Source organism: Octopus sinensis, linkage group LG19 (assembly GCF_006345805.1).
Source record: "Octopus sinensis linkage group LG19, ASM634580v1, whole genome shotgun sequence".
In the NCBI taxonomy this organism is placed as follows: domain Eukaryota; kingdom Metazoa; phylum Mollusca; class Cephalopoda; order Octopoda; family Octopodidae; genus Octopus; species Octopus sinensis.
This window is the reverse complement of record NC_043015.1, coordinates 12,736,874-12,749,938: the sequence shown is the minus strand read 5'-3', so window position 1 is coordinate 12,749,938 and position 13,065 is coordinate 12,736,874. Positions and strand designations below refer to the sequence as shown.

The 13,065-nt window shown below is 34.5% G+C and overlaps 1 protein-coding gene across 4 annotated transcripts in view; it reads left to right on the top strand.

The window, feature by feature from the left end:
* Window positions 1-12,444, top strand: part of LOC115222283 (tyrosine-protein kinase Src42A) — a 221,011-nt gene extending 208,567 nt beyond the window's left edge. For 2 of the 4 annotated variants that reach the window (XM_029792456.2, XM_029792454.2), the window contains 3 exons: window positions 4,137-4,315; window positions 9,360-9,516; window positions 11,654-12,444. In XM_029792456.2, coding sequence (XP_029648316.1) covers window positions 4,137-4,315; window positions 9,360-9,516; window positions 11,654-11,865 — 548 coding nt within the window. In that variant the 3' untranslated portion in view covers window positions 11,866-12,444. Of the gene's footprint in view, window positions 1-4,130; window positions 4,316-9,359; window positions 9,517-11,653 lie in introns of all 4 variants that reach the window. The other 2 variants (XM_029792455.2, XM_029792453.2) reach the window with 1 other exon arrangement.
* The last annotated feature ends 621 nt before the right edge of the window (window positions 12,445-13,065 follow it).

Below are 13,065 nucleotides of genomic sequence, written 5' to 3'. Positions count from 1 at the left end.
TCAATGATAACGAAGATAATGCAGTACATATAACAACACTACTATCAAAGTAGCTACTACCTGCTAAAAATAGCAGCCAAATCTTTCTTAAATTGTCTCCATGAAGGACATGTTGGATGATATGGTCCTTAGTCTGAAATGTGTATTAAAAAAGTGGGGTGGTCACAGCTAGAATGCTTTTGCTCATAATTCTCTTTGATCTAGACTGACTTGAGGGCCAAACGATAATATAAACACTGTAAAATATACATTTAATAACACCACAATCATCATCATGGGTTATACAGTATATACATTTAACAGCATAGCTGCCAACACAGACTGCACAGTATTCAACAACACCAAATAGATACCACAATACATTGAACAGTGCCACCATTCCCAGCACAGATATTACAGAACGTATATTCAACAATACAGCCACCAATGTAGCTGCTACATTCAACAACCACACAATTACAAGAGTCTCAATTTATGAGAAATAGCAGCAAATCTCCCTCAAATTACACGCTACCATCTTAGAAAAGGGCATACTGGATAATGTGGTTCTAGGTTCCTTGCACATAGGGAATAGAAAGGATGGTTTCAGCTGGTGTTCTTTTGATTATAGGTCTACTTGATCAGAACTGACCAACAATAGCATAGATACTACTACATATCTTCAATAATATCACATACAAAGCAGTACTCAGAAGTAACCAAGAAATGTTCTGTGGTGGTCAAGCTTGTAGTTCAGGCTTCCGTCACTAGAAGCCACCCTCAGGCGTCAGTATGCAGACCAGTGTCATCAAGTGAAGTCATACTGCCACTTGTTTTGCAGTGCTTCTCCCCTGTTTGTCGATTTTTACAATGGCTGAAACAAAGGAACAGCCTGCTTCCATGAAATTCCGTTTTCTGCTGGGGAAAATGGCAGCCGAAACAGTTGTCATGCTTCAGACAGCTTACAATGATCTTGTGCCATGAGCAAAATCCAAGTTTACAAGTGGTTTTCACACTTTAGGAATGGTCACTTGTCACTTGAAGACCAACCTTGTTCGGAGTGTATGTCGACCTCTCGAATGAATGAAAACATCATGAAAATTCATGAACTGATCTTGGAAGGCCATCACTGAACAATTAACCAACTTATTGATATGACATATGTACTGGAGCTCCTGCCAACGAATTTTGAGTGAGGAATTGCAAATAAAAAGAGTTGCAGCAAAATCTGTGCCTTGCTTGTTCATGGAAGATCAAAAGCAGTCACGATTGAATGCGTGTCGTGAACTGAAAGAACAGTTGGAAATTGATCTGGAACTCTTTTTGAAAGTTGTCACTGGTGATGAAAACTGGTGCTATAGAATTTGTAGATGTGGAAGAGGTGGAGGAAAATAAAACAACAGAGGTTTTAAAAGGCATCACTTTACAAGAGTTCCAGCACTGCTTTGAACAGTGAAAAATGTGTCTGGACAATGTATTGCTTCAAATAGAGAATACTTTGAAGGTGATAAAAGTGTAAACATGTAAAACCAATTGAATAAAATAATACTGCAAAATTCCAGTTTCTTTTGGGTACCCCCTCATACACACTACATTACATACATTCATGACATATACATTATACGCATCCAACACCAGTCACCAACATAGATGCTGCATACATTCAATACACCACAATCATTAGAAAATGCAATAAATACATTACATTAGTTGAGAGGGGATTGTATCTAATAGAAGAAAAAGTGATGAAATAATTGGACCATTGCTACTGGATTAACAAGGTTAAAAATTGGAAACAAATGAATGCACAAAGAGAAATATATAAAAGAAAAGAGTAGTTGAATTTTCCATTATTACTTAATATTTAATATCTTTTAATATCTCTACTACTTAGTATCCATAGATATTGTAACATTATTAATATAAACCTGTGTGTGTGTTAGCTGTAGACATTACAAACACACATATGCATGCGATAGTCAGTTGTTTATACAACTATCACTTACATTGTACTGTGTCTCTGGTTCAAGTCCTGCAGTTTCAGATAGGTACTATGAGTATGTTACTGAAGACTGCATCTTAAGTTTTACTTGTTCTACATTCCAAAACACTTGCAAATGAGAAATATCAGCCATAAAGAAAGGTATGAGCTGTGAGTTTAATGAAATGACCCACTTGGGTATTGAAATGGTTTGCTACTGCTCTTTAACATGCTATACTAAATTCAAATATCCTCCTTGGTTATTCAAATAGATTGATACTATTATTAGTACAATAGATGAGTGCCAAAGAGGTGAGTCCTCAACCAGTTGTGGATGTTGGAATTCATCTCACTTGGTTACTGTGCTCATGGGAGCACCTATTTACTTTCAAACAGAACTGCAATTTTTGTGCCTACTTTGGAAAATTCAAGTCAAGTTTATTCTTCTTCTAGAAATGTTACATTACTTATACAATGCATTTTAGCCATTTAACTGACTAAGGTCACTCTACTATGATGCAACTGCTTTTTACTTGTTCATGCTAACTTTTCATGTGTTTATTGATACCTCAATAGGAAAATTGAACAATTTTATCAATAAGATGTTGAAATTGTGATGATTTTTGATTGATAATTGAGGAGAGAGGGTGCATTTCCAGTGTGTCTGTTTTCCTACTTTTCATATGTGCTTTTGTGCCACATTTTATTATGTACATGTATACATACACATGCAGTCTTCTAACAATAAAACTAGCTAGATAATAAAGTTAAATATTTTATTTATTTCTGCAGATGTTATTTTCCTATTAGCTAGGTCTGGATGAAGGGGGTCAATGCATAAGGTCATCACAGGTTCTCCATGATAAAACTTATGCTGTTAATGTTCCAGTGAAACTATTGCAGGTTGATGGCTGTGAAAGAGACTTGCATGATGAGAGAATTACATGTGTGGTTGAGGTTTTGTGGTGGAAAAGCTGGGTAGGATGGATGTAACATGGGTGATAAGAGGTGAAAAGCCTAGTGAATCAAAAGTGCTTGGCTCAAGCTCGGCCAGCTCCAAGAAGCAGAAACCATTCTGTTGATTCATAGGGTGGCTTTTCTCTGGATTTCATCTGAGTTATCACTTGTGTGCAGCAGAAAACTCATCCCAGATGCATGAATAGTTCTCCATTGTGGGTCTCACCTGAGCCTTATAAATGACTTGTAGTTGTTGAGAGCTGAAGTATTTGTGGCTGCAAAGAGAAGGGGGTCAGTCTTTGAGATGTAGTCTAAGTCATGTTAACTATGTATAGTAGACAGATAATCAGTTGGTTGATCTTTCCAAATCACTGATATCCAACAAAAGCATTTGCTTCAGAGTTGAGTATAATTTTCATCTTTTGGGGGAAATGTTGTGGAGTAGTTCCCTGTCGTTTTGCTTAGGTTCAGTGATACAAGTTAACAAAACACTAGTCAATTGTTGGTATTTTCTTTCCTTGTAAGCAAGGATGTAGTACTGCAGCTGTAATAGAATACAAATTGTCAACTATTCAGACAGCAGGTGAGCTGTGATCATATATTACATGTGTAAATGTATATTACTATAGTTTTCATTGTATTTAAGTTAATTATAGTTCTGCATAACACGTGATCTACGAGTGAGAATTATATAATGTTTAAAAGATATGTTACTTAGTGTAAATCAAAAGTAGTATTCACTAGAGTCTGTGTTTGACTAATTAAAATAAGCTTAGTTTTAGTCACTAACCCTGCCAAATACTTGGCTTCCTATTAACAGCAAGAATATATAAGCATTACTAAACAATATGTATATGAGTTTATATATGCACACATATATATATATATATATATATATATATGTATATGTGTTTATATATGTATATGTGTTTATATATGCATATATATATATATATATATACATATATATATATATATATCAATCACTGTTGATATTATCAGTTCTGAGAATGAATTAAGTTGCTTTGTATTTCCCTTATTTACATTGCTCTCCTGTCTGACAGTTTTGCTTCATACTTGTATATTTTTGCTTTTAACACATATTTTTCCTTACATTGGTCAATGCTGTTTGCTGATTTAGATTTTGGAATTTGGTTTTGTGTATAAATTTTCTCTTTGGCAGCCTGCTCTATTGTTCTATCTGTTTGTTCTGTTGTAGGAAAGGGTCGTACACTGAAGTTGCCGCAACTCATTGACATAGCTGCTCAAATTGCTAGCGGCATGTCTTACTTGGAATCCCAAAATTACATCCATAGGGATCTGGCTGCCAGAAATATTCTTGTTGGCGATAACAATACAGTAAAGATTGCTGATTTTGGTCTTGCTAGAGTGATAAAGGTTTGTAAAATATTTCTGATTCTATTTTTGTTGTCACTGTAACCAATGCAACTTGTTTAAACTTATAGCAAACAAATGTCTAAAATAAATTAATCTTTTGGTCAAGTTTGTTGACTGGCATTGCTGCAAATGATAGGTAGCTGGCTTAATACTCTGCATTACTTACATTGTTGTCACATTTCTTTAAATTCAACTCATGTGTTATTAAAAATTCCAGTGTCAATGTAATATATAACTGATGGACTAGTGTCGATTCTTCCTTTACAAAAATTAATCTTGTTTATATAACACAAACATCATTGATAAACTAATTAAGAAATCGTTGTCAGCATCATCTTTTTGGTTGTCAAATAGAGTATTATCTAGGAAAAGGAATTGTATAGTTTGCAAAACTATAAACAGTTTTAATGACATCTCTTTGGCGCACTTTCTCCATGGTCACTCATCCTGCTACAGCTAGCAGCTAAATCTTCAAATAATATCCTATTGTCTTAAAAGTGAGTATGGTAATCTTAAATGTGTTAGAAAGAGACAGGATGGTCATTGCTTAAATACCAGTTGTACAATGTAGTGTTTCCACATGTGCTACTTTGCTATCACCAGAAGCAGTAAACATACAGAAATAGGCTTAACAATGGAGAAAATGCAACATTACTAAAGCATTCAGCTGTGTCTAGCATACAAATCACCTTGCAAAACTGACTGCCTAATGACTCCTATCACCTTGGTCAGTGGTTTTGTTTGATCATAGCATGTGGTGATGTAGCTGTCTCTGACCCTTGTACTACCAATTTTGGTGTAGCCCAAGATTAGGTTTTGCCCTCACATTCTATCTACTTGAATACCAACAATCTATTTGCGCTCACCACCAACAATGTCCACTCCAAAGCAATTAATATCTACTCTCTGTTCTTCCATAACCTTCTACATCTAAATGTCATTCATGTGCAATCCAGACAACTCATGCCAGACCTGCACTAACAGAGCCCTTGAAAACATTCTTTAATGCAAATCGTGTCTCCTTCAATACTACAAAAATATTGTCATTACACAAATCAAGAAATATTACCCAACCCAACTATAAACAGCATAAACTAGGAACCTCAAATTTACAACAAATACTTGACCTCACCATCACTAAGGATTTTGCCTGGTGAATACACACCCTCAACACAGCCAAAACTACAGCACAACGATGAGTCTTCATCTTTCAGAGCTAAAAAACACTTTTTGACCTAACAAAGCTCAGGCAAGACCTATCAAAACATACAACACTTACATCTTGGACAGTACTGCTGTTACACACAGAGACATCTAGAGCTAAATTCAAAGAAATTTCACTTGACTAATTGGTGTGAAGTTACTTGCAAACACACCAACCTGTGACCACAGACTGGCTATTTCCCTTTTTTGTTTTTCTACCACTACTACAGCAGTAGTCTCTCATCTGAGCTGGCTGGTTTTGTACCACCTCTACTTAAGTACTCCTGTTTCATTGTTTTCTCCTTTCATTACCCATATTTTGACCATTCCCTCTTCTGCATTAAGTTTTATGGCTGGTTCCTTTTGTTCCAAAGCAGGGGTTCCCAACCTTTTTTCGCTATGGACCACCAAAATAAGTAATTTTTTCCTGTGGACTACCTCAAATTTTAAATTTATTATTAAAGAACTGCTACTCATGAATATTAGTATCACTTTGCAATGAAAATTCCTTTTCCATTCTTGTAAGGGACTTTACAGAGAACAAACAACTGAGAAGACCAATTACAAAACCTATTTGCAAATGCACATGGTTCTCAAGAAAGCTTTATTTGATAGAATCGAATAGAAAAGGTTACTGAATTGTGGAAAACACCTCCTTTTATTTAGAAAAAAAGCTGTACAGTTAAAATATAACAATGTGAAGGGTAAATTCAAAAAATGCAAAGCGTAAAGTTGGGATCAGTACAAAAGGTCATGTAAATGTTTGAGGGAATATAACAAATTGAATTAACTTAAAAATGTCAGCGACAAGTCATCAGAAAAAACGTCAAGAGACCTTCAGTGAGACCCTTGGGCTTGCTTTTTATCCACAAGCTGAGAAATCCTTGGCTCTTTTTGGCTCAATCAAATTCTCAAATCAGCATTGTTATCAAGGTTCAAATACCTCCGCTGCTTCATAAACAAGTGAAGGACAAGGGAAAATCCCTTTTCAGCCAAGTAGGATGTTGGGAGATTTATAATAAAAGGCTCGACTTATTCAAACAACTTTAAATATTCGTGAGAATGATTCAACCAAGCCTCAACCCAGTGGTTTACAGATGATTTGTGCAGATTATCATCTACCGTCACCTCACATAACTCCATCTGAACGCATTCTGGTTGAACAAGTATATTGTTCATAGACATTGTGTGAAGAGAGTCCACAAAAATTACGATATTTAAAGTCAAAAGATCTTCAAAACGAATATTGAAGTTTGCGTGAAGGAAAGATAGATGCCTGATTATATATTTGTGCAAGTTGTTATCTACCACAACAGTTTTTAAGTTCACGAACTGCAGAGGGTTATGATCTTCAATTTGAAGTTTCCAAAGAACGAATTTATTCACAAGTGCCCTTATCAAGTGTCTGGCTCATACAATGTTGATGTTTTGCTTTTGTAAAGAAATATTGTAATCACTAAGTTTTTGAAAGATTTCATGTAAGTAAAAAATTGCTGTCATAGTTGAATCAGTCTGTTGAAAAAACTCTATGACTTTATCGAAAAGTGCCACAAAACATCTGAGACAACTTCCCATTGATAGCCAACATATATCTGTCAAATACAACAGACGGTTGAACATTTCATCTTTACAAGCTTCTTGAAAATGCCTGTTTTGATGAGCAGATCTTTTGATTTTTTTTTTACTGTGGAAGCAATTAAGTCTAGGTTTTCAGAAAATATATTATTTCTAGTCCTTTTTACTATTAGGTTTTCTCAATGGAGAACGCAATGAATTGTGAAGACGGGATTAATTTCTATCCATCTGGCAACAAAACCCTGGGATTTGCCAATCATAGACAGTGCTCCATCAGTGCATATTGATATGAGGTTGAGGGGATCAATGCCATTTTTAGTAAGATAATCCATGACTGCATTGTAGACCGTCTCTCCTGTGTTTTTCAGGACGGTTTTCATAAAGAGTAGGTTTTCACAAACTGTGGTACCTTTCACATAGCGAGCAAAGGCAAGGGCAATACATTTGTTGTCAAAAGCATTGTCATCCACCGTCAATGAGAATCTGCAGTAATGCAAGTCTTCTACAACTATGGATTCGACATCTTCGGCCATTTCACAAATGCGGGAAGATACAGTGCTGTTTGAAAGTGGAATACTTGCTAAAACTGAGGCAGTGTTCGGCTCATTAGCAACTTTATATGCTTCAAGTATGGAGGCCTAATCAGATCTTTGCCAATGGTATGTGGGTGACCCTGTTTTGCTACCATGAGCGAAATGTTATAGGATACCTGCAGACCAGAACGGTTGTTAGTATGGACAAGGAAATTTTTGAACGATGAAGATGAGACATTTTTTTTTTGTGATGGTATTCTTTGAAGTACTCCTTTGGCTTGCCAAATAAACCAGGATGGATTTTTTGTAGATGATACAACAATTTTGAGGGTTTCATTGAGTCGTTAGTTAATACTTTTGAGCAGATAATACATTGTGGTAGAAAAGGATCTTCTACACTGGATACAAAACCATATTTGATATAATCTTCATGATATTGTCTACTGAGTCTTTTTTCCGAGTTGATGGACAGAGAATTAAGAGAACATTTTTCCATATCACTGACAGCAAAATTTCTACAGATTACAATTAAACTAACACTTGTGTAAAAATGTATGTACCTGGAGAGATAATACTATATGTTGGGTAAGCTGTAGGAACTGCAGTTTCATTAGTAATCCTCAATTCAAGTCAGGTAGAAAACAGGATTGCGTTGATTGGCCAAGAACACACAATTTTTTGTGTTTTTAATGTGCGCAAATGTGGATCCAATTGTACTCATCTGTACCTGTCTGGTATGTGTCTATGTATGATAGGATAGCTAATCGTCCAATAGGCAATGAGTGCACTCGTATGTGCTCATGCATATGTGATGAGGCATATTTTGTTTGTGCAACATGTACGTGTACGGAAAAATTTTAATTCATCTGGTGGACCACAGAAAATTTTCCATGGACCATCTGAATTTTCCTGTGGACCACCTAGTGGTCCACGTGGATCAGGTTGGGAACCCCTGTTCTAAGGTGTTAACCCTAATTCTCTCCCTCAATATGTTTTCCTGCAGCTATCAATTGACAATTTCAAAAAGAATATTAATCATGTTGATTTCACCAGTCTGAAAGGGCCTGCAAAAGCCATAGGCACAACTCCATCCTTAAGATCAATCCAGCAATAAAAAAAAAATGTGCAGAATGGTCTTGATCTCAGCAAAGTTATAACTTAGTGCACCTGAGCACTGTACACAATTATTATTATTATTATTATTATTATTAAAGAAAAAAGTGGATCTGTAGGTTATACCTAGTTATTCAGACAGCTACTTGCATGCCTTAAAACCACTTTATCAGATCTGACCTTCGTTAAGCAACTACATCAGCAATTGTAGTACTAATAATATTTCACTGTTGGCTACCATTTTCTGTATTAAGAAATTTTTACCTATCATTTGTCATATAAAAGTATACACAGTTTGATAAGAACAATGTAAATGCTTATTTTTTTATGGAAGAGTGATAGCAATTTGATATCCAATCATCATTATATATTACATTTATTATAAATCATGACTGGAGAAGTTGTACCAATGCTACTTAATTATTGCATCTGAAGTAACATCGCTTCAAGTTTTTGTCTTCTGTGGAAAATAAATGTTAATGACTTGATACAAAAAATTTCTACAGATTACAATTAAACAGATTTTTTCCTTTTTTTTCTTTTTAAGTGAAATGAATATTGTCTTGCTGTTTAAATCTTAGTTTTTATTTAGGTTAAACAAATTATTGTTACTTTTGTAGGAGGATGAATATGAAGCTCGTGTTGGGGCAAGATTCCCCATCAAATGGACTGCCCCAGAAGCAGCAAATTTCAACCGGTTTACCATCAAATCCGATGTATGGTCATTTGGCATTTTACTTACAGAAATTGTCACCTATGGACGTGTTCCTTATCCAGGTATGTCATTTGTGAAAATTAATTTTTTTTCATCATTAAAAGAATGACAGCAGCTAAAAATTATCTCCCCTTTTAATTAAAAGCAAATACTAAATCAAAACTTGAAATATACAGTACTTGGCCACAGGTAATCTCTTAGGTTCCCTTATATGGTACATGAAGATTTTGGAAATAATATTTATTTAAAATTTAAGGAGAATGGTGTTCTGTGAATACAAATGCATAATTGAAATTCAAAATCCTCTCCAAAAAACTTCTTGAGTTATATAGTTATTTAAAAATTCAATAGTTTTATTGAAAATTTTCTATAGCTCACATAATTTTTGATCTAAGCAAAGTGGCCTAAAACTGTGTTCTGAATAGTACCCCACCCCACCCTTAATAAATTTCCTAGTGTAGAGGAAATGCATTTATATTGTAGATACTACCTCACATAGGCCCGAATTGCTCTCAGAACAGTAAGGTTGCTGGTGATGGAAAAGACATCTGCCTGTAAAAACCATACCTAAAAGGAGAAAGAATGAATGGGTTTTTGTGAACTCCACAAGTCACAATGCATGTAGCACATCTAGAAAAACAGCCACTCTGAATAAAAATATCAACAAAAGGAAAAAGGTCTTCTCTAGTCTTACTACTGATATCCTCTCTCGTGTTCATAGCACAGTTGGATTCACTGATTCCTTATTATAAAATGGTTGGTGATAGAAATACCATCCAGCCATTAAAAGGATGGCTAGTTTCTTCTGAATGCCATATGATAACAGTTAGTGATGAAGAGTAAGATGCTCTAAGACCTTATCTGCATGGGGCAGGGGCATAAAATGAGTTTTGTTATCTCTGAAATACCTTAGTGATAAGTTTTGTACAATGCATATGAAACTGTCAAGACCCACTTTGTCTTTCATCCTTCACAAGTCATAAAATAGGTATTAGTGACACATAATTGTATGGCTTTCAGTTGGTTAGAATCCTTTTTGTAATGTAATCAAAAACCATTTGTAACAAACTGAACTATTTTATTGTGTCTGGGGAGAGTCATTCTTTTTTAGTGCCTTATTCATTTAACACACTCACCAGTCTGATTTCCATTCATTTACTTATTTTACTAAAATTTTCGTTGTGTCTTTGCAGCCTTTTCAGTAGTTGTTGACCCTGTCCATTATCAGGACTGCATTTTTTTAGTGCATGTGTGTGCATGCACGTACACGTGTGTATGCATATATATATGTATGCATGTGTGCACATTTGTATGTATATATGTACGCTGTATGTGTTTGTGTATGCATATATACATGTATGAATGTGTGCATGTTTGTGTGACTATGTATGTGCATCTGTTATGTATGGATGTGTCTCCATTTGTGTCCTTGTGTGAAGTGTGTCTGCAAAATGTAAAATAAATTATTAATCACCTCTGTGTGTATGTGTGTGTGCGTGCAGTGTGTACACAGAGATATACATATGTATGTATATGCTTACATTATTCATATTTTACAAATGATCATATCTCTTACTATAAAAATCTCCAGGACATTCTTAAGGATGTTGGTTAAAACAAGATGCTTCTCTTTGCAACTTTGTTACCAAGTAGGTGGCTGGTAAAAATTTAATCTTATTTAAAAAAAGAAAGAGAACACACATTCACAGAGTAACAGACCAATTATTCAGCAAACCTGGGACCAACAGTATCCCGTTTTCTATAGACAGTCTAAATATATATATTTAGAATATAAAATAGACCATGAAAAGTAAAAAATTGTATTTAACAGATTAATTTAGTACACTCCCAAAGCAAGTTCTGTTTGATACTTATTAACCCATTTAAAATACTTTACATACTGTAACATGTATACAGCATAATTTTTATAAGATGAAAATTACAGAACATAATTTTATTTAACATACAAATTACTGAAAATTAGTTCACAACATCGAGTTACGTCCCTTGTTTCATGTCCGTTCCCAATTTTGTTGACGTTAACTCTGAACCTGGGAGTCATCCTTAAGCTCGTTATCCTCGTGATTTGAGAGGCTTCTCTTCTCTCCCCCTCTTTCATATTTCTCCGTCCGTGTAACTTAATGTTTAAAGAAATTATTTTGCCTATGTGATAAACCCTAATCACGTTTTTTCTTGTAGGTATGACCAATGCTGAAGTCCTGCATCAAGTAGAACATGGTTACCGCATGCCATGTCCACCTTGCTGTCCTAAAGCCCTCTACGATATTATGTTGGAATGTTGGCGTAAAGAGGAAATGGAACGTCCGACATTTGAGACCTTGCAATGGAAGCTTGAAGAATTCTTTACCATGGAGGGTACTGATTATAAAGAAGCCGCAGTGGTGCGATAAAAATAAACAATACTGGCGAACCTGTCTGAATTTATAAAACTGTTTATATATATATATATAATATTATATATATATATATATTATATATATATATATATATATATATATATATACATATACATATATGAAAAGAAACATAATTGCTAAGGACTTTTTTTTTAATGTGTCATCTAAAAATCGATCCCCTAATCCCCTCATGAACAGTATTTTTTTGGTGGCTGAAGTGAATGTAATTAAACAGCTGACTCCATGCATTGCTATGACCTAGAACAGAGTATGGCGAGACATTCTGCCTCTCCTTTATCTTTCACCGAAGATGAAGAATGTTATTGAGACATCACTACGAAGAGATGCGGTGGGTAGAGCAGCTGCGAGTTGCGTCCCTTGTCTTAGGTCTACCCTGTTAGTTCGTTGTCTGCCAGCTTTGTTGTACCACATCACTGTCGAACTGATTGTTTCTCAGAGATGAAGGATATTATACGTGAGCTAGTTATTCCCATTGTCCTCTCTGTTTTATGTTTCCTTCCATTTAATTAAAAGAAAAAAAAAAAGAAAAAGGAATAACCAAATACTATTGTATCTGACACATTTGAATGCATCTTGTATTTTTCTCTCTGAATAACTGTGTGCATGCATGTATGCATGTTGGTGCCAATACCTGTTCGGATATATATATATATATATATATATATATATATATATATATATATATATATATATATATATATATATATATATATATATATGTCAGACTGATACTTGCACTTTTCAAAGAATGCTTGAATAAGTGTAATTAAATAATAAAAATAAAAGGAAATGTTTTAAAGTTGTACCCCCACCAATCCTAAATAACAAACCCTGACCAGTTTCTCATTTTCTGAGTTATATCTCTTTCAACATGAAACATTGTTGTTTTCGTATGTCTCTATAAATTCTTATTGTTTTCATTTTATTTTACAATTTTTTTTTTCCAATCATTTTTAATTTATCATTTTTATCAGAAGCTGATTTATTGCTGGTAAAATGAGAAAAAAAGTCTTTATTAGAAAACAATGTAGGCCTCCCAATCAACACAATCTCCATTTCTGTTTTCTGTCATTTGAGATCTATTATCAATTTTAATATATTTACCAAGTGTTTGTTTTAACTGTTCCTTGGCTGCATACCAATTCTTCATAGCTTGATTCACATGTAAATGGG